The sequence below is a fragment of the Mesoplodon mirus genome (assembly GCF_964341445.2).
Source record: "Mesoplodon mirus genome assembly, chromosome: 7".
Classification (NCBI taxonomy): domain Eukaryota; kingdom Metazoa; phylum Chordata; class Mammalia; order Artiodactyla; family Ziphiidae; genus Mesoplodon; species Mesoplodon mirus.
Window position 1 is genome coordinate 27,384,725 of NC_138983.1, and position 27,511 is coordinate 27,412,235.

At 50.9% G+C, this 27,511-nt stretch overlaps 2 protein-coding genes across 6 annotated transcripts; both read left to right on the top strand.

Moving 5' to 3' along the window:
* Positions 1-4,790: 4,790 nt before the first annotated feature.
* On the top strand, positions 4,791-8,868 carry LOC309808766 (uncharacterized protein; the record flags this gene model as incomplete). Its single annotated transcript, XM_082629357.1, has 3 exons — positions 4,791-4,803; positions 4,950-5,679; positions 8,676-8,868. The coding sequence occupies 3 exons, from the start codon at positions 4,791-4,793 to the stop codon at positions 8,866-8,868; spliced, it is 936 nt and encodes a 311-aa protein (XP_082485483.1).
* Positions 8,869-9,116: 248 nt separating this feature from the next.
* PAX6 (paired box 6) lies at positions 9,117-26,149 on the top strand (the record flags this gene model as incomplete). 5 transcript variants are annotated; one of them, XM_082627290.1, is made up of 11 exons in its annotated part: positions 9,117-9,174; positions 12,737-12,867; positions 13,670-13,711; positions 13,806-14,021; positions 14,768-14,933; positions 20,813-20,971; positions 21,450-21,532; positions 21,831-21,981; positions 22,081-22,196; positions 24,958-25,108; positions 25,809-26,149. In XM_082627290.1, 11 exons carry the CDS (start codon positions 9,165-9,167, stop codon positions 25,892-25,894), a joined length of 1,311 nt encoding a protein of 436 aa, XP_082483416.1. In that variant the 3' UTR covers positions 25,895-26,149. The 5 variants fall into 5 exon arrangements, with proteins under 5 accessions (XP_082483416.1, XP_082483418.1, XP_082483417.1 ...); XM_082627292.1 differs by having other exon boundaries at positions 13,806-13,820; XM_082627294.1 differs by lacking the exon at positions 9,117-9,174 and adding an exon at positions 11,452-11,632.
* Between the last annotated feature and the right edge of the window lie 1,362 nt (positions 26,150-27,511).

Here is a 27,511-nt window from a genome sequence, read left to right on the forward strand (position 1 = left end):
CTTAGTGCCTTGATTAACAGGCAGATTAACTCTTACTGGGGTGGGGAACAGCTTGTCCCAATCAATGTCATTTTAAAAGCCCGTCAGGATACGCTTAGCTCCTGTTCCCTGGCTGCTCGAATGAGCCAGCCATGACATTTGCTCCCTCCTCCTTCCCCTGCCTCAAATCCCCCAGCAAAGCCCCCAGTTCCCGGCCCGCGTGTTCCCTGCTCCAATCCAGGACAAATTGCAGGACTCGGTCCCTGGCCTTTAAAACAGGCAGCTGTTTAGAGAGGGGATCTCCAGGGAGAAGGGACTGAGGTGGTCTTGGCTTGCTTTTCATTTGAAGCTGAACTCTTGCCTCTTGAGGGCGGAGGTTACAGGGAAATGAGAGATGGAGAACTGTCCTGGGTGATGAAATGGTAAGCAAACTTTCCTCAGAATCATATTTGCAAAAATCGGAGAGTGCCATTACTTGCAAGTGTCCCTACACATCAAGAGTTTTAAACCTGGTCCCTATCTGGACAACAGCATGTAGGGTCCGGGAAGCAAAGGCTTGAGAGTCCGACCTGCTGGGCTGCAGGGACCTCTTTGCTGGGAGACACAGTTGGACAATGTTTTTTTTTTTCAAGTATTTGGTGGGGAGGAGGGAGAGGGAAGAGGAAGAGACGCTTGCCGCCCAACGTGAATGGAAGAGAATCGAACCCAGAGAGTGCCGTGACACACTTGCCATTTGGCAGGAGGCGAGGAAGGGCGAGGGCACCGCGTCTTTCCCCAGCCTCGCGTGGCCGCAGTCTGGAGGCGCCACCTGGCCGGCTCCCGGCTCCCCTCGGCCTCCCTGAGCTCTGGGCTCGGAGAGGCTGCCGGGTGAGCTGGGAACCCGCAGACTGCTGGAGAAAAGAGAGGGAGAAAGGCCCCCAGTGGAGGAGGCACCTAGAACTGGGCAACAGGGGTGGGCGCCTTTGCCTTTGGTGCTCGTCTGACCCGTTTCGTCAGCTCCGCTATCCAGGGAACCCACCTTCCCAGGGCCTGGGGGAGAGAGAGCCGTTTGAGGCTATGCAAAGTGAGGCAGGTGTTTGCGGAGATTTTCCTCCTTGGAAGAAATGCTCGTCTCCACCCTTCCCAGCACACCAGCACCGCTCCTCTGCTTCGCGGTGTAAAGCTGCAGTTCAGAGGTGTCACAACACCGGGTGGAAGACTCTTGGTTCCGAAGCCGGGAACCGAACGTACATTCCCAAGAGCTGGGCACATCTTTGCCTCGCCAGAGGCCGCCTTCGCGCGGGAAATCTGCAGAGCGGGCACGGGCGAATGCCAGGGATCGCTGGGGGTGAGATGCTGCCCGACCTCACACTTACGCACCAGTATTGGCCAGAGGCTCCGGGCACTCTTGGGCGAGTGGCGATGCCCCAGCGTGACTCCTTCGGCAAAGACAGCCTCCCCCTACCGGGTGGGATGACCTGGGCAGCCCCTGAGGGAACAGGCCGGAGAGAAGTCCTCCTCGGGCGCAAAGGGGGGTGCTGGGTGGGGGGAATCTGGGGAGAGACGGGAAAAGGAGAGAAAGAAAACGGAAGGCGCGACCCCCCTCCTCCCCCCTCCCGGAGGGCAGCAAGTGGGCCTCGGTGGTGTGGGAAGCCGCAATTAAAATGGCGACCTGCGAATTGTCTCAAGTTTGCGCACACCTCTGGCCCTCGCGCGCTGCATCTCCGTCCCAGTCCCCCAGTCGGCCGCGTCACCCCCAGAACAGGTACTTGGCAGAGGGTGCAAGGCGACCCACGAGGTGGAACGGCACCCCCATCCTCCTTGAGACTAGCCCAGAGAGAACTGGAAATCTTCCTCTCCAGCCGGCTCTCCTTAGACTTTGAAAACTCTGCCTCCCTCCGGGCTGAGCTTCCCTACCCGCCCCCCCCCAAATATTGACACATTTGGAAGCTGCCAAGTCCTTTTTGTTTCTTGTTTGTGCAGAGGGGTTTCCGAGAGTCCTTTTCTGAGCTCCCACCTTCACTCAGTGACGTCAGTGGCATTCACTCCCGCTCCTCGCCTCTTACGATTTTTTGTTGTTAAAACTTTTCTCCGAGGTGAGGTGGGATTGGGGGTGGGGTGGGGTGGGGTGGGAGAAGGAGCTGATTCAAAGAGCCAGGGCCCTGGGGGGAAATAGCAACAAGATTACGGCTGCTTCTCTCCGAGGCAAAGCTTAAGAAGGTGCTAATCCACTCGGTCGCTAATTGAGAGGTTGTAAAAATGATATTCGCCTCCAGTTCGGACAGTCTCTGGGATTCCTCCCCCGCCTCCCCCGCCGCTTATGCTCAGTAGACTTGAGTTCGAGCTTCTTTAATGATCGTTGAGAAGTAAAAGGGGAGAGAAAAAGGATGCAGGCTCTCGCTGGTCTGGGATGGGCCCGCTGCCTCACCGAAAGTCGCGGTCCTACGAAGTCTCGCTCAGGAGGCGCCACCTCCTTAGCCTCTTTAGTCTGGGTTTTCTCCCGGCGCTGAGTACTCCTGGGCCGCGGAAAGGGCCTTCCTCAGGCCAAGATGGTAATCGGGTTATGCTACCGCAAACCTGACCCGGACAGGGGAGGCCTCCGCTCACCCCGGAGCTCTGTCTGGCTCCTTGGCGGCAGCGTTAGTGGGTCTGGGTTGGGGAGGAGAGCATGAGACCCACACTAGGCCCTGCGGCGGCCCAACACAGCCTGCAGCGTCCTGACGGTCCCAGGTGCCAGGGGCAGCCGCCACGCCGCGGGTCATCTGTGAGTTCAGGTTGCACAGACTTTACTGATGAGCTCGGACTTTTAGCACTTTTCACAAGTCAAGAGGAGTCAGGTATACCCGGCGGTGGCTTCCTCTCAGCCTCCCTGCTTCAGCTCTTCCAACCCCATTCTCCTTTGCCAGGTCCTGGGGTGTGTGCCCCATCCCAAACCTTCCCCCTTCCTTGCCTCACGGCCTGCAAGCTCCGAGAGAGCTCGGCATTTTGCAGGACTAGGCAGCCGCTCCCTCCCCGTCACCTTAACTGCGGGCACCGAGGGGAGCCTTTGGAGTGTACTGAGGTGTGTCCTAATCGTCCGGCATTCAACAAATGGACTTCTGGTGTGTGGTCAGAAGAGAAAAGCCATTTACTTACTTTCCTCCCCGGTTTTCTGGCAACAGCTGAAGGGGAGTTGCCTCCGTGGACTGAGTAGACCCAGGAGAGGGAATCTTGGTGCGGAGAGACTCACACACCACACAAGATAACGGGTGGCACACACGGATACATGCTGACACACCGACATCAATGGCGAACGCTCTCTCCCTCTCTCTCTCGCTCTCTCGCTCTCTCTCCTCTCCCAGCATTGGTAGTCTCCCTCCACTCCAGGCCTCCACCCCCGCCTCCCTTCTTATCTCCCCCTCGCGTCCCCTCCTCTCGGGCGGGCGCCTGGAAAAGCAGCCGCACTTAGTCAACAAATGGCACGTGGGAGAAGTTGGTGAGTGTTTGGTGAGGACTCTTCAGGCTTTTCACAAGAACCCTCTGTACACAAAGTAAGTGGCGTGTTTGCTCGGGCCTCTCCAGCCCCGGCTGTGCCTCCGCTCCACTGCGCACCGCGCCTTCCGAAAGAAGAAAGAACAGAAGAAAGGGCCGGGGGAGAAAGGGTGGGGGAATGGGCAGGCCCGGGAGGCCTGGACTGGGAAGGCCGCCCGGCCTCGCCAAGTTCCCAAACGGGCGGCCTCCTCTCGGCCTAAGCTTCGCCTCGGTCTCCGCGGGAGTGTGCCTGCCAGGACCCAGTGACCCTCATGCCCCTTTTCTCTTCTTCTTCTCGGCGGCCAGGTGGGCTAGGGCGCGGCCACGGCTGTGTTCCGCGTCCCAGCGCCCAGGCGGAGATGGGGTAGGGGTAGGGGTAGGGGCGGGAGGGGAGGGCGGGCGGAGGCGGGGCAGCAGGCCAAGCTGCGCTGGAGTTGGCAAAAAAGGGACGCGCAGAACTACAGAAACTTGCTCCATCCATGAGCTGAGAGTCCCGCGCCCAGCTTAATGGTGTGGGGGGCGCGCCCCCCCCAGCTCAGCGGCCTTCACTCGACCCCTCAAGTTCGCGGCCACACTGCGGCCCGCGCTGATTCCCGGAGCGCTCCGAGCCTAGAGATGTCTGGAGCGCCAGCCCCAGAGCCCAGGCGCGGGGGCCCAGCGCCGGGGAGAGCAGCCCGGACACACCGGCGGGGCCGAAAACAAGTGTATTCATATTCAAACAAACGGACCAATTGCACCAGGCGGGGAGAGGGAGCATCCAATCGGCTGGCGCGAGGCCCCGGCGCTGCTTTGCATAAAGCAATATTTTGTGTGGGAGCGATCCGTGCATTTGCATGTTGCGGAGCGATTAGTGGGTTTGAAAAGCGAACCGTGGCTCGGCCTCATTTCCCGCTCTGGTTCAGGCGCAGGAGGAAGTGTTTTGCTGGAGGATGATGACAGAGGTCAGGCTTCGCTAATGGGCCAGTGAGGAGCGGTGGATGCGAGGCCGGGCGCCGGCACACACACATTAACACACTTGAGCCATCACCAATCAGCATAGGTGTGCTGGCTGCAGCCACTTCCCTCACCCACACTCTTTATCTCTCACTCTCCAGCCGCTGACAGCCCATTTTATTGTCAATCTCTGTCTCCTTCCCAGGGATCTGAGAATTGCTCTCACATACCAAACCAGCAGCGTCCTTGGAGTAAACTCTGGCCAGCAACTCCTTTAAAATACCGTCATTTCAAACCATTGTGGTCTTTAAGCAACAAGAGAAAACAAACAAACAAACAAACAAAACCCAACCAAACAAAACTCTTGACAGGAGCTTTGACGAGAGAGGATGCCTCAGAAAGGTGAGTCCGCTTCTTTCTTCTCGCTTCATTTTTATTGCAATATTCAGGCAGGTCTCCCCCTTCCTCCCCCCTTCCTTCCTCCCTCTCGCCGGTCCCCTCCCCCACTGCTACGCCGGGAGAGTTGGACTGGAGAAGTTTCCACGCAGGAGCCCAAACTTTCTACTTCCAGCGAAAGCCCGCGTCGGAGGGCGACGGCCGGCGAGCGGGAGCGGCGCAGCGCTCGCGGCGGCCGGCCGGCTCAACCCCAGCGCCAGCGCGGGTTGAGCTCGCAGGAAGAACCGAGGCTCCGGGCGACGCAGCCGCCGCGGCTCCCGGCCACAACGTCGCCAAATGCTCCCGGCCGGCGGCAGAGGACGAAGAGGCTTTGCGGTGCCGCAGGCCCGGGAACGGCTGCAGAGACTGGCCGCCGCCGGCCGCTTTGTCCAGCCGCGGGCCCAGCGATCGAGCCGAGGGCCGCGCGCCGAGGGAGCGCCGAAGGAGCCGGCTCGCCGCGCCGCCGCCCGCCCTCCGGCTTTGTGCGGCGCTCTCCCGGGCACCGAGGAATCCGCGGGCGCTCGAGCGCCCAGGGCCACCGCGCCCGCCGCCAGCCCGAGCAGTCAGTCGGCACGGCAACCCCACGCCGGATGCGGAGAGAAAGAGCGAGAGAGCGGGAGCCGGGAAGGAAGCTGCCAGGCCGAGGCGGTCGAACGCGCGCTCCGAGGGAGCTCCGAGCCGAGCGGGAGGATTGTCAGCTTCCATCAGGACCCCAGGCTCTGGCCCCCAACTTGAGCGCAGAGCTCGGAACTTGAAAACTCTCTGCTCCCCAGGCTTCCCCCAACCTTCGCCCTCGCCCTGCGAAAGCTGGGGTCCTCCCTGTCCTGCGGCCCCCAGCGCTCGGTGGGTATTTTTCCTTGTCTTCCTCTAACAAAGCTGCACCCGGTGTTGCCATTTCAACAAGTTTCGAGGTGGAAAGGTGGATTTTTTATTTTTTAATTCAAAGCTCCTGAATTTTTTCCTTTGTGAGGCCTTTAAGAAAAATCAATATGAAAGCATTGGCTTTGCCCTTCGTCTGATCACGTCCTTTCCCAGCTAATTAGTCTGAGTAATTTGAGAGCTTTTCGATTCTAAGACCCCAGGAGGAAAAGTGTCTTTTCAAAGTTCATAAAGTTGTTGCCTCTTTCCTTGTGCAGATTTTCTCAGTCTCCCTGCACCATAATAGCCCTGAATTTTAGCAAGTGTAATTGGGGGGGAAATGGAGTTGAATTTCAAGTGGAAATGCTTTCTTTTTTGAGTGCCAAAACCTGGCCCTCCAGTCATGAGTGACTGCTAGAAAGTTTAAAAACAAAGTGAACGGTGGTTTCTTTTTTCACATATGATCCGAAGCTCCCTAAGCCACATTGGACGTTTAACTCGAACTTGGGAAGGTTTGAAGAGGGGAGTGGGAGCAGAAAATGAGATGAAAAGCAAAGAGCTTGAAAGCCTGGCGAGTTTACGGAGGAGAAATAATAGTTGTTGCCGTTGACATTACATTTTTTATAGCCGGTGACCTTTGCAAATGTCTGAAGGCAATTTGATTAGTCGTTATTTGGCCCTAGAGAGTAAAACTTTGTCATCTTAATTGGTAATTACTCTTTGGCTGGGGGCCGGGGGGGTGGGCGAAAGTGAGCTCTCCTCTCCCCTTCCCCCTAGCTAAGAAGTTTGGAGATTAATTTTGAGAATTAAGTAATTAAAACCACAACAGCATTAAAAGCTGAGGTAGGGGTAGGGAGGCAGTGGCTCAGTGGCCTAGCGGACCAAGGCAGGGCGACTCTGAGGCGTTTGGAGACCCCTTCCTTTCCGAGTGGGTCTCAGACCCAGCTGGGGCCATAGGGAGCCCTGGGCTGAGCTGGGGGGCTTTGGCTGCGGCTGAGGTGGAGGCAGTCTAGTCTCTCCGCAGGCGACTGCTTCCGGGTGTCGGATGCCCCGCTTCCCCAGTTGCTTTTGCACGAAGTGTTAACGATTACTTAAGTAATGAGATAGCTTCTTAGTTGAGAGGCGGGTGGGAAAGAAGCAGAACCGAGATTTGAAATGCTTCCACCTTCCCAGCTGCTTGGAAAATTAATCGGCTAGGCCTCTCTGGAATCAGCGAGTGATTTTAAAAAAATGGCTCCAAGAATGTACCGGCTGGGCTGGGGGCATTCGGTTGTGGTTGAGTACAGTGTGGGTTACAGTATGGGTTTAGGAAGTTTTACCCTTCTGGGGGAATTCCAGTCCACCTCTCCCCACCAGCTACTATGTGCGGTTTCAGAATCCCACTTTGGGGAGGGGGTTGGGCATTCTGTGCAAAGTTGGGTTTGCTGCCTGTCCTTGGCTTGACTTGGTCTTGGGGACTGAGAAACAGGAGGAAGCCTTTGGGAGCCAACCCAGCTAGGGCTAACTAGGTAGCCCTTTGCCTTCGCCAATATTTACCAAGCTGCTTTGGGAAGCTGGGGGAAAGTCTAAGTTTTAAGTTTATTTTTATGGATTTAAGCTGCCTCCCAGGTAGTTAATAAATTAGACCATGAATGGCCTTTAAGAGAAAAAAAATGTGTTTCTTGGGATTCTTTGCTTGCAGGCAGGCAAAATTAATAATCATAATAGGCAAAACAAGAAAAAAAACTTTTAGTTTTGTTTCTAAACGGGGACAATGATGCTGAGACTATTTAATGATTTTACTTTTTTTTTTTTTTGCAAACCTTTTGAATGGGTTCTTTATTGTAACTCTCTCTTCCCAATTGAGCTCCCCACGGTGCCGTTGTATCTTTTTACAGCCCCTAACAACTCACACCAGTAACACAATTACCTCCAGATATTTATAACAAGAAATTACTTTTCTATTCCAACCCCTCCTCCCCAGAACCTTCTTCTTAAGGGAAGGCAGGGAGGGAGGTGATGGAGGAGGTCGTAACCTTGGGGGACAGCACTGGGTCAGGAATTACAAAGCAAGAAGTGTCCTTCTGCTCCCTGTGTGAGTTGGTGGGTTGTTGGTACCTTTGGTTGGAAGCTGTGTTGCTGGTTAGGGAGACTCGGTTTTGCTCTTTGGGTTTGGGGAGAGCTGGAGAATAGAAGCCATTGTTCACTCTCTGTAGGCTTTGTCGACCACGCTCACCCCCTCCTGTTCATACTTTTTAAAGCAGTGAGGCGAGGTAGACAGCGTGTGTCACAGTACAGTAAAAGGGGGGAAGATCTAAACACCAAAAGAGAAGTTAATCACAATAAGTGAGGTTTGGGGGGAAAAAGTTAGGCTTGCCACTTTCAAAGTCCCAGAAAGGCTGAGAAGTGAGTAGAGAGGGGGTCTGACTGGGAAGCTTTGAGGGGGAGAGTAAAGGATAAAGGGGTAACCAGAGAGTTGGGTTCTGGGGGCCTTGGGGCAACTGAGGTGGTGAAATTCTTGAAGGAAGGAGTAATGGCTCCGAAGCCCTCCTAGTAGGCCCCAGCCTGCACCCTCAGGCACCCTGAAGTTCCAAGGTCCCCTTTGCCTCACATCTAAACTTCAGGTATAAGCCCTCTCCCCCTCCCCCCCATCCCCCCCACCCCCAGCTCTTGGCCTCTACTGTTAACCCTGCTGTTTCTCATGTTCTCCGCTCTTCCTTTCCCTGGTTCTTGATATTTTTGCAAAATGGGGCCCCAACTTGTCAGATTCTTTCTCCAAATCTCCCAAGCCAGGCCAGGGCAGCCACTAGCAAAACGTGGGGACTTCTGCAGGATAGGCTGCTGGAAATGTGGGTGTAAGTCTGGGATTTAGGGTTTTATGGCAGTTTGAGACCTAGATGAATTTTTTTTTTTCTTTCTGAGAGTGTGGATCAGAGAGCCCATGGGCCTATGCTTTTGAGCCACAGTTTGACATACCTTTCTCTCCTTCTGGTTTGTCTTAGGGTGAAGACTTTAACTAGGGGTGTGCAGATGTGTGAGACCTTTTATTGTGAGAGTGGACAGACATCCCAGATTTCAGGCAAGTTCTACATTGGCTGCTTTGGGTTCCAAAACCTGAAAGAGTCAGAATGCTCGCTCGTTGTTGTTCAGATGGAAGAAAAAATTCAAAATCAGGTCATCGATTCTCCTGATTGAAGGGTTAACTGCTAAGAGATTTGGGGGGAACAGATTGGGAATATTGGAGTATTTGTAGCCCAAAGGGTAGATTTTGCATGCACTGGAGGGCAGAGCTGGATGACTCTCCCATCGCTGCAACCGACTAAGTGGATCATTTCCTTAAAGAGGGGGCTTTCTCCTGTCCTGACTCCAGGACGTCCTCTGTAGGGAGGTAGGCCTACCTGGTGCTGGCCCAGGATTAATGCCTATATTCTTGCTAACAGAGCCCCATATTCGAGCCCCGTGGGATACCGCGGCCCCCAGCCTGCGCCAGCATGCAGAACAGTAAGTGCCTCTGGTCTTCTTGGACTTGGGGCTGGGGAGGCGCCGCGCGGGTCGGGGGAGGGCATGGAGCCTCACGGAGTCCGCGCTGGCCAGACCGCGGGCGAGAGGCCGAGGGACCCGAGGCAGCTGCGCCCCTCTCCTAGCCCGGCAACCCTAGAGGGGAGGGCGTTTGCTCTGTTCTCCCTCCTGGAAGAACAGGGGCTGGGCCCCTCAGAACAGCCCGCAAGAGTTTGCGAAGCTGCGGTAGAGAAACCCCATCCCCCCCAAATCCTGTAACTCACACCCCCTCCCCGCCCCTGCCCGGGCTCTGACCCCAGAGAGGGGGGCTGGGCCGAGCAGGGCGGGGCGGAGGCTTCCAGTCGCAGCGCGAGAAGGAGGCCCCTTGGGTTTAGCGAAGACTGAATGTCTCCGCCGTCCGGGCGGGGTGGGGGGCTCCCCTCCCCCAGTCACTCTAAGGGCAGCTCCTCCCCTCCCCACCCTGGCTAGGGCCCTGGAAGGCCAGCGGAGCGGGGCACCCAGGCCTGCGGTGGGGTGGAGGTGGTACACTGGCCCCATGGGACTGTTACAGGGCGCCGGCGAGAGCAGGTTTACTGGGTCTGGGAAGAGAGTGGGGATGGGCCCAGGAGTTGGAGAAGCCCTGCCCCGTGAGCTGCCGTCTGTGTCCTGGTCATTCCGGCCCGCTGTGCCTTTGATTCCCAGGCTCTTGCACTTCCCATCCTCCCTCTGCCTAGGCCCTTTGGGCCCCCAGCCCACTTTCCTGCTCGGTCCGTGAGTGCTGGTGTGTGGCAGGACGAATCTGGAGACAGGGCCTGGGAGCGTGGAGGCCCAGCGAAACTAGGCCAGGGTTGAGGTGCGGAGTCTGGACGCGGTTTAAGGGCTCAGCTGTATGGAGTGCCCGAAGGCCTAAGGCTTCTAGAAACCTTCCCTTGCCGAACTGCAGACTGAGGAGGGTCCCTAGCGCCTGATCCATCTGTCCTGGAACCTCTAGTCATCCCCTGGTACTTCCGCGGCTGGTGGGCGTAAAGCGCAGGAGAGGGCGCAAAGGTGGCGAGCTTTAAGGCGGATTAGTTGTGCAGAAACCTGCCGGGCCCTGGGACTTGGCCTGGTAGGAACCCTCCTTGTCGAGGCTTAGGCTTCTGTCCACCCTTCCTGGCTGCTGGGTTCTCCCCCTACAGCACAGGGTCCCCAGCCGCAGGCTCTCGGGAGGGCCGGCCCCCGGCGCCCCGCGCTGTGGGTTTGCCGCTGCGGCCTGGCTGGCGGGCCCCGAGGGGCGCGCGGGGTCGCGGGCCGGCCTGCAGGGCTTTGTGCCGCTCGCTCCCGGGTGTGCGCGAAGCGCAGAGCATCCAAATTGACACCATATGTTTTCCTATTAGATGCTTCGCGGTCGAATCTAGGCGCATAATCATCGCCACTGGGCGAGAGCGCCAGCCGTCCCTAGGGAAGGGACACAATGATTGAGGCTTAACCTCTGAAGGGGAACTTACAGCCGCGCTTCCTCGCTGCCATTTCGATGCTGGCAGAGGCGACCTGGCCCTGGGCGAGCACCCGCCGGCGGTCGCTGTGGAGGTGGCGGGCAGGTTGTTTTTTGCAATGCGGGGAGAAGGAGGGAGGTCTAGGCTTAGGCGGCCTCACACGCCTTGGCATTCCTAGATTGGGAACTGCTCAGGGAGCGCGTGAAGTTTAGAAAGTCTTTCTCGATCTTTCTCTGGGACAACCTTTCTTTTTCCGGGAAGGCTCCCTTTGCCCAAAGGGGAGGCTCCGTATCTGGAGCAGTAGAAGCTCTTTCGAGGCAAAGGAAGGCAATAAAGGGAACTTAGGAGAAAACGGAAGCGCGATCTAGGGCTTGCTCTGTTGGAGAAGCGGTGTCCCCGCGATGTCCCTGCTCACGCTGGGCCCGGCCGGAGCCTAGATACCCCAAACGCCTGTCACTTCTCATCGAGTTGAGGCTCCAGCACCCCCCTCAGTGAGGGCCCCCCCCCCGCCCCAAGCCTTCGGCTACCCTGAAAAAGCGGCTCCCCTCGAAGGGGAAACGAGTGCAGTTCAATCTCGTCTGAGTGATCTACAAATAGGGACGGAAAGGGTCGTTTTATCACGGTCCCGTTTGTCGTGACGATGCAATTTCCCGGAGCGGAGCACTGTCACAAAGTGACAAGGCTGCCACAAGCGCCCCGACTGATCTTTTCAATTAGCCTTCCATGCATGATCCGGAGCGACTTCCGCCTATTTCCAGAAATTAAGCTCAAACTTGACGTGCAGCTAGTTTTATTTTAAAGACAAATGTCAGAGAGGCTCATCATATTTTCCCCCCTCTTCTATATTTGGAGCTTATTTATTGCTAAGAAGCTCAGCTTTCTGGAGTCAATTTATCAGAGGCTCCAAGGAGAAGAGAGGAGAGGAGAGCTGAGCGGGGAGCCACATCTTCTCCTGGAAGGGCTGCTCTCTAGAGTCGGGGCTGCAGGTTGGAGATTTTTAAGGAAGTGGGAATTGGCAATTGGCTTTATTTGTGTGCCTGTGGTTTCTGGGGAGGGGCTACAGAGGTGCTAACTCCCTATTCCCTATGATGAGACAATGGGGTGAGGTTGTGAGATAACCAGATAAAGGAGGGATGGGGGACACTGTGGTGTGGTCTTTTCCTTTTTCTTTTCACTTTTTGATTTTTGCTAATATCTGTCCTTGGCGGTGGGGAGGGCCGAGTTGAGCAGCGGAAGTAAAGCGGAGCTGTGGCCGGTGCGAACAGACTCCCAGATCTCCGCCCCACTGCAGCAGCCAGACTACTTTGTGGTTGGAGCCGATCTGGGGCTCTGAGGCTGGAGGAAGCCTTCAGTGGAGGTGCTGAAACCCCGGTTGTGATTCACTAGCCACGGATTTGCTGTTCTGGTTCTTCTCTACTCCCTCCCCTTTTCTTCTCCTATTTTTTTTTTTTTTTTAATCCCGGTGCTTGTGTGTTGCCTTCACCAGAGTTTGGAGTGTGACAACAAACGTTTCTGGACTCTAGTGTCTGAGGGAGCACTGGAGAGCTATAGGATTTGCTATCACAGTTCTAACAATGCAGAGACCTTGGAGATTCAGTGTGGGTTCTGTAGGACTCATGGTTTTTCTTGACACTCAGAGGGGATCTTTGGGAGGATATCTTTTGAGCTGATGATTTGCACCTTGCGGGTTCAGAGACCGGCTGGGGTGTTTGTGGAGGGCAGCGGTGGGCTGGGGGCTCTGCTGGAGGGAAGGCGGTAGTGAGGTGTGTGTCTGCATGGTGCTTCTGCAGTCTGGTGGGCAGGAGCTCGGCTGTGTTTGGGCTGGGCTGCCCGATGCCAGGAATGGCTGCGAGGTCCTGTTGTCATTTCTGATCGATAGCAGGGACCTGATCGCTGAGGTTGGCCAGGGTTGGCAGGGAGCTGAGGATGCATTGTGGTTGTCTTTTCTTTCTTCCTTCTTCTTCTTCTTCATCTCTTTCTCCCTCTTCTCCTCTTCCTCCTTCTCTTCTTCCTCCTCCTCCTCCTCCCTCCTCTTTCTCTTTACTCTTCTTCCTCTCCTCTCCGCTCTGCTCTCCTCTCCCTTTCCTCAGGTCACAGCGGAGTGAATCAGCTCGGTGGTGTCTTTGTCAACGGGCGGCCACTGCCGGACTCCACCCGGCAGAAGATCGTAGAGCTAGCTCACAGCGGGGCCCGGCCGTGCGACATTTCCCGAATTCTGCAGGTGATCCTCCCGGCGCCGCCCCACTCGCCGCGCCCCCCGCGGCCCTCCACTCTCAACGCCCTCTCTCCATTTCTTACTGTAAAGGCTGCTAATTATGGACCGACCTACCCTCACCCCCACTCCAGTCCCCACCCCACTCCCCACCCCACTCCCCTGCCTTCTGCTTTCCCCTTTCCTTCCACCATCCTTCCCGATCTCTTCCAACCTGGGTCAGTCACATAAGACAATTCATCTGCTTAAGAAAAAAATTGGGTGTGAATTAAAAAAAAAAAACCTTTCTTTTTTTCATTTGGCAAAAACATTCATTGTGGTAACAGTTTATGAACTGTAATAAAAGGAGTTATATAAATCCACATAATCTCATTCCCTTCTCCCTCATCCCATGCTTATCTCAGAGTTTGAGATACTTGTTTGATTTCTTCATATTTATGAAAAAAATATATATTGATTTTAAAAGACGAATGCTATTTACCTCCCTCCCTAACTCACATTTACTCAATTGGGCATATTTTTAAAGGAAAAATAACTAAAAATTCAGTTTATATTTCCCCTTCACTCATTACAACATAACACCGCTTTAAGCAAGGTCAGCACAAAACAATCTGACTTCGTTTTGATGCATCTTCAAGCAGCATTTATTTACAAAAACAGTTTTTAAAACTTTTAAATTAGTTTTTTTTTAGTTCAAACTGTTTGAAAGTATCATCCTATTTGTAGTTTTTAGGGCTACAAATGTAATTTTAAGAAAAAAGCTCTCTACAGTAAGTTCTCATACCATTGAAGGTATATTTTTGTGTTATAGACCCATGCAGATGCAAAAGTCCAAGTGCTGGACAATCAAAACGTAAGCTTGTCATTGTTTAATGCATACTTAAACAATTTTATTTTTGTCTTGAAATTATTAATAATGTGGTTTTCTGTCCACTTCCCCTATGCAGGTGTCCAACGGATGTGTGAGTAAAATTCTGGGCAGGTATTACGAGACTGGCTCCATCAGACCCAGGGCAATCGGTGGTAGTAAACCGAGAGTAGCGACTCCAGAAGTTGTAAGCAAAATAGCCCAGTATAAGCGGGAGTGCCCGTCCATCTTTGCTTGGGAAATCCGAGACAGATTACTGTCCGAGGGGGTCTGTACCAACGATAACATACCAAGTGTAAGTTCACTGAGAACATTCCCTCTCCCTGCCCTAAGCTCCACACTCTTCCCTCTTTACCATCACTTTCTTGACCTCCCCCTGCTCTTCTCCCTGCCAGTGTCTTTCTCTCTTTCTCTCCTCCGTGCTCCACATTTATCTCCTCTATACCTGGGGGTCTTGAGAGGAGCACCCTGACCTTTTTTTTGACCTTCTGGAAAATGGAAGTCAAGTGTGGGGGGTTATGTACCTCACTTGCATGTGGCAAAGTAGAGAGCGGAGGCACCTGGAGAAAGGCACTGGAATCTAGAAGGAAAATGCAAATGAAAACCAGATTCGAGCTTCCGCCACATCTACCTGTTTGAACCTTCTTTCAGGCATCAAACATCCATTTCTGCCCTAATATAAAACAAATAAAAGTGAAAGAAAGCTCTAGGCCAAGTCTCAATATTTTGGGGGGGGAAGTCTTTAACAACAAAAAAGCAGCCATGTGAGTTAGGTCACCAGAGACACTGCGCAACAGTGAAGGACCCCTGCCTAGTCTTCCAACTCTCTACACAACTGAGTTTCCATGCCCAAAGTGATGGCTGGCATTCTTTCCACGATGTCTCTGCAAATCCACCCACTGTCCTAGGATGGCTGGGAATTTTTTTTTTTAATGTATTAAGGGTCATTCTTTAAGCGGTGGGAGCGCTGAGATGGGGACTTAGGGCAACTGTGTCTTCAGGAGACTCTACCATTTGGTTTGATCTTGATTTGATTTGCAGGTGTCATCAATAAACAGAGTTCTTCGCAACCTGGCTAGCGAAAAGCAACAGATGGGTGCAGACGGCATGTATGATAAACTAAGGATGTTGAACGGGCAGACCGGAAGCTGGGGCACCCGCCCGGGTTGGTATCCGGGGACATCGGTGCCAGGGCAACCTACTCAAGGTAAAAAACCCAAACACCCATCCTCAAATTCTCCAAATATGCAGCCCCTTGCCCATCCTCTTCTCCAACTTTTTCCCTCTCCGGGCTTCTGTGCTTAGAGAACATAGTGGAGAAACTCTTCAAAGGCTTGGGACATATCGACTTGCGCTGTATCTAGGTGGTGTTTTGTTGAACTACCTGGTTGGCCTGGGAATTCGAGGGTTGTGTATGTTAGGTAGTATGAATGTGGCTGGTGTGTGTGTGTGTGCATGTGCGCTCGAGTGTGTGTTATGGGCAGGAGTATGTGCGTGTGTGTATGAGCTAGCTGCGTGGTGCCCTATTCAAATGTGCCATTAAAATGCACGGAGAGCCCCCTTGCTGTAGAAGTGTGACAAGTTAACACACTGACAGACTGAAAGATAAACATAATTGTATCGTTTTGCTTCTTGCCGTAATTGACAAATTATGTGACTAGGAGTAGGGTGTGTGTGAGAGGGTGAGCAGTGAGATGCAGGGCCAAGTTGAGGATGGGGCATTGGAAGTGGTGGCTTTCCCAACTAAACAACCCTACCCTCTCTGCTCTGACCCCTTCCACCCCTTGGGCCCCCAGTTCTCACTCTTTGTGGGTGGCGACTGCGTAGAAGGGTGGGGTGAGGATACTGTGAACCGGACTTTGGTGTGCCGGGAGCGACTCTGGGGCTGGGAGGAAAGATAGGATCTGGACCGTCCTTGGATCTGTGAGAAGCCATGGAAGAAGAGGAGGAGATGGGGGTGGGGTCTGGTCTGTTGGCTCTCCCCCTCCCCTACGCACACCGGAGGTAGCTTGGTCAAGAATAGGAAACAGTTTACTCCGAAGATTAATCGGTATTTGTTGTCCTCGTGACAAGGAGATAATATGCGGGATAATGGGACGTGGCGTTTCACTCCCCGGAGCACGACGAAGCCTGGGGGCTCCCGGCCTGGGAGGCGGCGAGGGGAAGCTGACTGGGCTGCCCTTGCATCCGTGCGCTCTCGGACCCGCTCTGGGTGCCCCGCGCCTCCACCGAGCCGGGCTAGAGAAGGGAAAATCGGTAACAGTATGCGAAATATCTGGTACAAAGGATGCTTCTGTCACTCGCAAGAATTTGTTATGGGAACAATCCTGTCGCTCTGTAATTGCTCATTAGAGAACGTTTTGTTTCTCATTAAGGCGACATGAATAAGCGTCTAGTTGAAGGAGACAGCTGTAGAAATGTTCCACAAGAGACCTCTGGACACGATTCGGCACCAATTGCCAATTAGACATGTCAGTTTTAAGAGCAGAAAACAATATAGGACGGACACTGGGAAGATAGGGAGCAAAGCGCTGGCTCGGTGTTTCCCAGCGCGGCCGCTCGGCCGGCCGAGGCCTCCCGACGCGCAGGGCCCCGGCTCTCCTGGGCGACCCGCCCGCCCGCTCCCTGGCCGGATCGGGCCGAACCGTGGCCTCCCGGGGTGCGAGGCTGCACCCGAGGAGGCGCTGCCTCCGCCCTGACCGCAGGCCCCGGCCCCCTCCGGCTTCTGGTGAGGACGAGGGAGTGACCACCATACCCTCACCTGACCCTTGAAACTGTAGGCTTCCCACGTGCGCACACCCAGCGACGCGCTCCAGTTGCCTGCCCCGGTCCCCCGCAATCTGCGGTCCCGGTGACCCCACCCCGCCGAGTCTGGCCGGCGGGTGCGAGAGGTCTCGGGGAGGGCGTGGGACACAGTGGCCGGGCCTGGGAGGTGCTGAGCCCTGGGTGCGAGGGCTCACGTTTGTTCGGGGCCTGGAACAAGGACACCCCCTCCTCCTCCCCGGAGCCCGGACCGGACCGAAGCCGAGGACAGCAGCTTCGCCCGCCCCTCTGCTGCCACCAGAGGCGGCGCCCGACTGGGGAGGCCTTTCGTCGCGGGGAGCGTGAGGGCGGGAAGCGAGAGCCTAACCGCAAGGACCTGGTGGTGACTGTTGGGGCGGGAGGTGGCGCTAGTTCAGGAGCTTTGAACTTTCAGGCGCCGAGTTGCCAGAGCCTTCTGGCTCACCGACTGCCAGTTCCCCCTTTACTCCACAGAAAACCCACGCCAGTGCCTGGTCCCCACCCAGTGGGGAGGACGGTCGCGCCAGGCGAGCGCAGAGTCCCGGGCGTGGGGACCACGCCGGCGGCCGCGGCTGACGTGCCGGGAATCCTCGGTTCTCTTGGCGCTAAGAAGGCCCCCCTCCCTCCCTCGCCCCCTTTGCCGGCCCAGGAAGCCGGTTTGCGGTTTTAAAGAGCCCATTACTCCGAAAGCATAAGGCGAGGTTAGGTCTCAGAGGGAGACAAATCTGGCTTCCATCTGATCAACGCCATGCGGCGGTGAATAAAATTGTGCCGACTTGGGCTGACAACAACAAGAGACAACTCTATCCAGCCCCGATTCTCCAGCGCTTTGGTGGTTTTAGGGATCACAGAGACACTTTTTCTTATCTCCTCCCGCCCGCCCCCCCCACCAGCCCCGTAATACCCAGGCCCTCTATAGGATTTAGTCACTCTCTTTTTCAACAGATGCTACAATGTTTTGATCCGCGCTCCAGAGCTGAAAAGGTGCCGCAACCGGGTTGCTATCTTTTCTTGCTTGTTTTCCGCATCACTGATTAAGACACTAAGAAACTAAGGAATGATTTTATTTCCCAGCGTCTTTTTTTTTTTTTTTCTTTCTCTCCTCTCCTTCTTCCAGGAAACAAATCCTATCCCGAGCGTCAGATGGTCCTGGGGCTGGGATAATGGGAGGCGCTTTCACTCGCCTTCTCGAGGATTAGGCTGGAAGGTGGACGGCGCCCATTGAAGGCCCCTTCTTTGCGCTCGGAGGGGGCGCCTTTTAAAGAAGATATCTTAATTGTCTGCCACTTAGGTTTATCATGTGGGGAATTCGAGATCCAACTTCCAGTTCTATTTTGCTAAAAGCTTTAAGAGTGGAAGGTAAATCCACTAAAGAAAAAAAGGGGGGCACCCAGTCTAAGAGTGACCTCTCCGGCACTGCCTGGCTGCGAACAGTTGCTATTTTTAAAGGAGCAAACTTTCAATGGGGCACGCTCGCTCTTCGGGGTCTTGGAGGGATCCTGCAGCCACGGGTTTCTCCTGAACTGCCTCTAATTCCACGGCTGTTTTTTTTTTTTTTTTCCCCTCAAAGAGGTTTAAAATCGAGCTCTCCTCATCCTCGTTGACTTTCCTCCTCTTAAGTGTCAGTTCAAGTCAGCGCTGTGCCTCCGTTGCTGAGAGAGAGAAAGAGGGAGAGAGAGGGAGAGAGAGTGTGTGTGCGGGGAGTGGGGGGGAGGGGAGGAAGAAAGAAAGGGAGAGGGAGAGCGTGCTCAAATGTCCATGTTTTAAAATTAGGAAAACGTCAGCGAAGCAAACGGGAGCAGAGAATGCTATCTGCGGGGGTCTTCTTAGGCAGACCCGGGTAGCTTTGTTTGGCGAGATCGAATGTGCCAGAAAAAGGACTGGGGTGGGGCCTCCTAGAAGGCGTGAGTGACCACCCCCGCGAGATGGGATTGTGTTCTCAGCGCTCCCTTCCCTAAACCTCTGATGATCGCAGGTTTTTGTTTGTGCTTTCGCAAAGCAATAACTGATGGCCTTTCTAGTTGGCCCAAAAAGTCTATTTCTAAAGTCTTCCTCGTTGACCGAATCCGAAAATAAAAGGGGCTCTTCATTTCATTCCCTGAAAAACACTTTGAAAAGTCACCCGGAAACTCGGGGCAGTAAATTAGCACAGACACTGGTGCCGGCACACGTGAGTGAGCGGCTCTCCCTCAGCTAAGTAGCCCTCCCCGACCCCCCAGCTTTCTGATGTAGCGCAAGACGACCCAAAGCAGAGCCACGGCCCATTTACTAATAGTCTCTCTCTCCCTTATCTCCCTTTTTCTCTTTCTCTCCCCATCTCCTTCGACCCTCTTGTCTCTTTTTCCTCTCAGCACTCTTTTCTGTCCTTCTTATACCTTTCTGGCCTCTGTCTCTTTGGGGCCCTCTTTCCTCCTCCACCTTTCCAGGCCCCTCCTCTCTCCTACTCCCCCAAACCCCTCCACCAGGCCTCCGCCCCCTCCTCTCCTGTCTCCCTCCCCCGTGGTCTCCATCCTCCCTGCCTCCCCGGCTCACTTCCCCCGCCACCGCGCCCCGGACCTCATCCACTGGCCCTGCATCCCCACCCCCACCCCCTGCCCTGGCCTCCCATCCACCCTCCAACCCCCAGCTAAGCGCCCTAAATAGCATGGAGGCGCCTGCTCTTGGGACAGTGATTAATGATAGCAGAGCAGAGGGGTTAACACACTTCACTGAAAAGTCTGTTGACTGGGCTTCTTGTAACACAATGTGGCCCGCTGCACGCCTCAAGAGAATCCTTTTGTTGTCCGCACTCATTGTGGCCTCAAAATTCTGCCCACGAAAGTTTGCCAACGCTCCTGCCCCAGGAGTTTAATAGTTTCCCTTACTCGCGGGGCATTGTGCGGCGCTGAAAAGCAGCCCCTCGCTATTCAAGTGTTGGTGGTCATCTCAATAGATCTCCAAGGGCCCATATGGTGGCCAGTACTGATGAATCCGCCTGTTTAAATGGGGGAGAAAGTTGGGGTTTTAAAACATTTCAAAGTTCCTGAAAAGATCCCACTAGATCCTGTCACAATTCCCTGAACTCTTTGAAGGCACTGCCTATTGTCTCCTGGTTATAAATGATATTCCTGGCCAAGTCTATTCCCACCAAGGCGCCCCTAGAGGCCCCTCCCCCCATGGGCCAAGTTTCTAGGATGGGGGGGCCTGCCCCTGTGGTATCCCTTGGGGGCCTCACGACCCAGGACCAAGGACCCAGCCAGCAGGCAGTGGCCCTGGAGGCCCAGCCAAGGCTGAGTCCTTCCCTTGCCAGGCCGTGGCTTCTCCAGCAAGGCGCACGAGGAGACAGCTAGCCTACGTGCACATCTTGCCCTCCAAGCAGCAAAGGAAAACAATAAAACTTTCCCCTGTTTAATGATAGAAATTACATTAAAAGTGGTGGAAATGCCCTAATTAAAAATGTACCACTTAAATGATATGCCAAGGATTCAGCTGCAGCATAGCATGTTTAGCTAGTTAGTGAACTCTCTACTATTTCTTTTTTAAAATTACACGTTAAAAATTTAAAAGAAATCTTACTTTTCTCTGGTGCAACACATTACAAAGAATGGACAGTCCTTTTATCTAAATATAAAATTCCATTTTCAGCAATTATAGCCTGTTCTTGGTGATGATATAATTACAGCTGTGCTCGTAATAGGTGTCAAGGCAAAGCGCACTCATACAATAGTTGAATAAAACTGCAGAACAATGCGAGCACTTCTAAATTCACAACCTTTAAAATGAAATTGACTGTGCAGAATTCAAATAAAAACTAGATAAATATTTTTTTAAAGATTACAAGCTTGGTTTGGTTTCTTAATAGCATTTTCTACAAACCTATCAACATCTAATTGATTAGATAGGAATTACTGATTATAGATCAGCTGAAATCTTGAACATCACTCTTCTATTTTCCCAACACAGCCATAGGTAAATAAATTCTCTAAGGAAAGGGAACTGGGCGAGGCATTTGGAGGGTCAGGGTTAGTTATAAAAGATCATTTTAATTGGAAACTTCAGCACTTGTTTTGTCATTCAAAGAAATGCCATTCCCAAAGTATCTAAATTGTGCAGTCTCATCTTGATAAAAACAGAAAGAAAATGGTGGTCAGGTAACATGTGTCACTAATGTCTTTTATTAAAAGAAGGCTGACAGTTACCTTGGGAATGTTTTGGTGAGACTTTCAGATGAGACTGCTTTTGGAGTTTATGGCTGTATATGACGCCCCTTTTGGAGACTCCAAGTTATTCCAAATTTCTCTTACTGTCCTATTCTTTTTGTTCCAGATGGCTGCCAGCAACAGGAAGGAGGGGGAGAGAATACCAACTCCATCAGTTCCAATGGAGAAGATTCAGATGAGGCCCAAATGCGACTTCAGCTGAAGCGGAAGCTGCAAAGAAATAGAACATCCTTTACCCAAGAGCAAATTGAGGCCCTGGAGAAAGGTGATGGAGTTTTTCAAAGTAGAGAAGCAGTAAATCAAAGTAAATGCCACATCTTCAGTACAAAGAGCTAAATTTAGCCAAGGCCCTTGCACAGAGGCCTGAAAAGATTTCTTTTTTCTTTCTGTCCTTTTTTTTTTTTCTCTTCCTGGGCATCTTTTCAGTGTGTGTGTGTGTGTTTTCTTTCTTCTTTTCATGTACCAGTGATTCACAGATGAAAAGTCTGACTTCTCATGAAGAAACAATGATGATTTGGCTAATTCAGGCCACAGAAGAATGAATGTCATTTCAAAGAGACTAGAACTTGGTTCTGATGGGATAGTTCTTCCAAGTACAATCAATCTAATAGTCGTAGCGTTTTAAAGGGAATTGGTTGGAGGTGATAGAAGTCGGGAGGTGGAAACCAGATTGATCCAGGGTTTGGTTGACACATTTTGTATAGTTCTGGCACAACACAGAAAAATGCAACTTACTCTTTCAGAGTTTGAGAGAACCCATTATCCAGATGTGTTTGCCCGAGAAAGACTAGCGGCCAAAATAGATCTACCTGAAGCAAGAATACAGGTACCCAGGGACCGTGTGTTCATGTTTTGTGATTCATACCATTTGCCTTTTCTAGAGACACGGGTGCTTCTAAGGAACACCATTTGTTTGTATAAACAGTAACAGATTCAGTTTGCTAAATGCTTTGTGCCACTCGGCTCTCGGGGCTGGGGGGAGGAGGACAGTGGACGCCTCTTGGGGCTGGGGGAGGAGGACACTGGATGCCTCTCGGGGCTGGGGGAGGAGGACAGTGGACGTGTCTGGGATGGGGTGGAGCTGGGAGCAAGCTCAGGGCTAACCTGTTCCATCTGATTTCCAGGTCTGGTTTTCTAATCGAAGGGCCAAATGGAGAAGAGAAGAAAAGCTGAGGAATCAGAGAAGACAGGCCAGCAACACACCTAGTCATATTCCAATCAGCAGTAGTTTCAGCACCAGTGTCTACCAACCAATCCCACAACCCACCACGCCTGGTAATTTGAAATATTAATACTACTAACAAATGTGTTTCAACCTGTTTGCCCTTGGCTCTGACTCTCACAATGACTGTCTGTTGTGTCTTCTCCCTGCAGTTTCCTCCTTCACATCTGGCTCCATGTTGGGCCGAACAGACACAGCCCTCACAAACACATACGGTGCTTTGCCGCCCATGCCCAGCTTCACCATGGCAAATAACCTGCCTATGCAAGTAAGTGAGGCTGGCGGCTACCTGCTTAATGGGTCCCTGGGAGAAGAAGTGAGGAATGGGTTGGGGCCTGCAGACCTCACTGGCCCTATGTGTACCCTTGGGAGCCTTTCTCGATATAGTGATTGGCTTGATCAGTCAAGTCTGAGATGAAAACAGTCAATCGAGTCTTTTAGTGGATTGATTGATTCATGCCTTTAATAAAATAAAAACCTGATGTGCCGTCAAGTTAATTTTTGCTCATAGGGAATGTTGGTTTGATAATGTTGGGTGAGAATGGGGCATGTTTTGGGGACCAGAAACTTGTACCAGAAAATGAAAATAATATTGGCAAATTATTAGATAGTAAGAGGTTAGTATGTATAACAGCTGGGTTTCTATTCATGTGTTCATATTAATAAGTGTATAGTCTTTATGTGCACTGTGGTGGTTATTTAGGATGTTTCTGATAAACTAGTGAGGATGAAAAAAAGGACCAGAATTGGGATTCATATTTGCATAGTGTGATATACTTAACATAGAGGAGAGCTAGTTTTCTTTCTGTATCTTAGAATAAAAAAAGGAATAGAAGGCATTTGCTAGAAATTTAGTGTGTCTTTGCTATGAATGATGTGATGGGGTTGTGGCATTCCCAGCTGCCTGGAAAGGCGGATGCTATTCACTTGGTGTAACAACCTGCTCCTACTCTCAATTCTGTCCCAGATATTTATCAGCCCCTACGTGTGCTGGGCCCTGTACTAGGTTAACCCTTTATGATGGAAGTTGTCTAAGGCAGGTGGGGTGTACTAGAACTTTGGAACTAGAGGGATTCTTGATGGGGAAAAATAATTGGTCTTCTGGTGGGCCTTCTGCAGTGACTTCCCCAGGACTCCTGTCCTATTTGTGCAGCAATTAGAGATGCCAGATAGAGTGAGATTGGCCAGCATGAGCCCCTGATGGAAACAAATTTGGGGTTGCACATATCGTTTATTCTCCCCTGAACATCTTCTGCTGGATTTCTAACCCAAATCACACCAAAATAAGTGTTTCCCAGTCTTTAGACTGATACAGGAGCAGCTAGATAAGCAATTTCAGAGGAATTATTCACACATCTATTTTTATTGCATCTGGATATTATTGGCCATAGAGCAACTAATGTAAATTAAGGGATTAACAGCCCATTAGTTGTGGTTGCTATGACTGCCTTGGGATTTTCTAGAAGTCAAAGTTGCCTGGAGGAAGTCATTTTGGGAATTAGAAGCAAATGCAAGCTGAAATTCTGGCAGGGCCCTGAAGGCCTGCTTGCCTCTTTGAACCCGATGTTAGCAGTCATCCTCAGACTTTAATAAGGCCACCGAGTCTTGTTCAGTTTTGTAAATTGTAGCAACATCTAGGTTTCTCTGAAGATAAAAAAATGTGTATATGAGAAAACATTTAGAAACAATTAAATAGATGCTGCTATTCTGTTAGAGTTGTTTCCACTTAGACTGGTGTGGGTCAATTTATTTCAAATGCTGACTTTTAAAAATTATACAACTTATAATTCAAACCATATATATATATATTTGTAAAGCATAAAGAAAATTAAAATATCAACAATTCTACTATTCAGAGAAAATTACTCTCTGAATTTTGGAGGGGAGTGAGGGCTGGCCTGTCTGTCCATCAGTTTATCCTGTTGACCAAAATCTTCAACCATTTTACAAAGGCTGGGTGTCCTCCTCCGAACCTTCTCTAACGTATCACCCTCTCTGAGGATGTGGATCTTGGAATGTTAAACATTTCTATAGTTTGCAGATCAGAGCAGTACCATCATCTCCCCTGTTCCTGACAATATGCTTCTATTAATTCATCTCAAGCCTGCTGCCCCAGCATAGCCCCATGAGAGCTCATGAGGTGTTTTGTCTCAGCCTTGTGTATTTATTTAGTCAGGATAAAGGTTTATCTTGTCAATACCATGATTCTAAACACTTCGACGGTAGCAGCACAATTTTGTGGGTAAAACCTAATCTCAGTTTTGGTGTCTATAAGAAAGTCACAGCTAATTCTCCGGATGGGGCTAGGTATTTACTGACACTTCTGACTACTTTAACCTGAGATCATCACTGATCTGCCTCTTCAAGAATCTTTAAATCCATAAGTCCAACCATGAAAGGCTTTCAAGGTCCCTAAACCAAACTTTACAGAGAGTTCCTGCCACTGTCCTCTGCCTCACAGCTTGAGATAGAGGGTTTGAGGCGTGGAGGTGTCGTTGGATTCCCAAATGGATGAATTTGCAAGAGAGGGGGTGTGTCTTATGGAAGTCCTCATGTTATAGTTACTCTAAAGGTGCCAGCAGAGGTCCAAGATGAAAATGGACAAAAATCCTATTAATGTTATGGATAGTGCCAACCGTCTAGCTGGACAATGAATGGTCTGAATTTTTGGTACTTCAAAAAGTTTGGTGTGGGCTTCCCTGGTGGCGCAGTGGTTGAGAGTCTGCCTGCCGATGCAGGGGACACGGGTTCATGCCCCGGTCCAGGAAGATCCCACATGCCGCGGAGCGGCTGGGCCCATGAGCCATGGCCGCTGAGCCTGCGCTGGTGTGTAGGCAACTTTACTCCAGCAGTGGACAACGGAAGGACTGGTTGGAAGCCCGATCTTAGTGTTACCACGTGGAATTCAGGCTCTTTACTTGCGGGGATCAGACTTGTTGGCAGAGTTCCTGGGGTTGGGGGGAGGGAGCTGGGGGTGTGGCTATGCAAAGTGTCTCTCAGTAACCACAAGTTCGCCTTTCTCCTCCCAGCCCCCAGTCCCCAGCCAGACCTCTGCGTACTCCTGCATGCTGCCCACCAGCCCTTCGGTGAACGGGCGGAGTTATGACACCTACACCCCCCCACATATGCAGACACACATGAACAGTCAGCCAATGGGCACCTCGGGCACCACTTCCACAGGTGAGCCGCTGCTCTCCGCAGGCTGCACAGAGGTGGCCTTTGCAGCTTCTTTTGCCAGGTGATCTCCCTTCACTCAAAGTTTACCTAAAAAGAACCTCCTGGCCTTGTGTGATGGTGTATTTAACTCTGTTGCTTGCTTCCTTGGGGAAGACTGATTAAAAGGGGAATTCAGTCAAGCTAGTTAGTAACTTGACGCCATACTGACAAAAAAAGAAGTTGTTTTTCCTGAATTTGATTGCAGAAGCTGTATATGAAGACAAGACAAGGCCTGAAAATGTAACTTTTCTAAGGAGAAATTATTATATTAGCCAAAGTTTAACAGTGAAGGCCCCCTGAGTTTATTGGAAGACTTCTCACTTCCCTCCTAGTTCCTCTATGCCTTTCATTGCAACTGAAGAAGTACCACTCTGGTTTTCCAGGATGGTTTTGTTGCTCAAGTTCCAAACATACAAACAAATGGAGTTGTTTTTTTGGTGGGGGGAGCATGGGGGGCTTTGGGATTCAGTAGATGTATGTAAACATGCTTTCTGGTTTCTGAAGGTGCTACTTTTGTTTATAGGACTTGAAAAGTTTTTTCCTTTTTAGATTCAGTTAAATGTTAGAAAGTACTAGAGATTTTTTTTTTAACCTATACATTCGTACTCCATGCCTGTCTCTTGAAGGGAATATCTACATGGCTATTTCTTTCATCCACTTCTAGGACTCATTTCCCCTGGTGTGTCAGTTCCAGTTCAAGTTCCTGGAAGTGAACCTGATATGTCTCAATACTGGCCAAGATTACAGTAAAAAAAAACCAAACAAACAATCAAAAAACAAACAAACAAAAGGAAAGGATATATTGTGTTAATTCAGTCAGTGACCATGTGGACACAGCAGTTGGACGTCCCTTTGAAGGAAAGAAAAATGGCTGTTAGAAGCACTTCAGTACTGCAATTGTGTCCTGTGTTGAACCACTGGGGAATGGACTTGAAACAAGGACCTTTGTATACAGAAGGCACGATATCAGTTGGAACAAATCTTCATTTTGGTATCCAAACTTTTATTCATTTTGGTGTATTATTTGTAAATGGGCATTTGTATGTTATAATGAAAATAAGAACAACGTAGACTGGATGGATGTTTGATCTCTGTTGGTCATGAAGTTGTTTTAAAAAAAAAAAGGAAATCATGATCAACAAGCTTTGCCACGAATTTGAGTTTTATCAAGATATATCGAATACTTCTACCCATCTGTTCATAGTTTAGGGACTGATGTTCCACGTTTGTATCATTCCTTTGCATATACTTAAACCTGGAACAACATGCACTAGATTTATGTAAGAAATATCTGTTGGTTTTCCAAAGGTTGTTAACAGATGAAGTTTATGTGCAAAAAAAGGGTAAGATATAAATTCAAGGAAGAAAAAAGTTGATAGCTAAAAGGTAGAGTGTGTCTTCGATATAATCCAATTTGTTTTATGTCAAAATGTAAGTATTTGTCTTCCCTAGAAATCCTCAGAATGATTTCTATAATAAAGTTAATTTCATTTATATTTGACAAGAATACTCTATAGATGTTTTATACACATTTTCATGCAATCATACGTTTCTTCTTTGGCCAGCAAAAGTTAATTGTTCTTAGATATAGTTGTATTACTGTTCACAGTCCAATCATTTTGTGCATCTAGAATTCATTCCTAATCAATTAAAAGTGCTTGCAAGAGTTTTAAACTTAAGTGTTTTGAAGTTGTTCACAACTACATATCAAAATTAACCATTGTTGATTGTAAAAACCATGCCAAAGCCTTTGTATTTCCTTTATTATACTATTTTCTTTTTAACCTTATAGTGTGGTGTTACAAATTTTGTTTCCTTGTTAGATTAACATTCTAAACGAATGGTTACTTTCATACATACTCTATTTTAAAGCCCGATGATCCTTAAAGAAGTAATTCTTACAGGTGTCATAAATCGCGAATGTGTTTGTTAGAAAGAAATTCCACTTAAAGCTGTGTGTAGACCTGTGCCCATTTATACCCGGAGTACATATACAAAATGGTAGCATTTCCCAGTTAGCTGTTTAATTCAAAAGCTCAAAGTCAAGAAATAATTTAAAAATGCAACAACCTATTAACTAGGTATTGTCTTTTGAATTAGGGCTGGCATTTTCAATCTGGGCAGATTTCCATTGTCAGCCTGTCTCAACAGCGATTTCACTGAACTATATTCAAAAGTAGGTTTCTTATACAAGACTCCCTGAAAGCTGTTGCCTTTCTCAAGTAGGCCCTCTCCCTTTTCTGTCTCCCTCCCCTTTGCACAAGGGGCATCGCTTCCCATTGAACCACTACAGCTGTTCCCATTTGAATCTCGCTTTCTGTGCGGCTGTGGATGGGTGGAGGCTGGAGGGGGGATGTTGCATGTCAA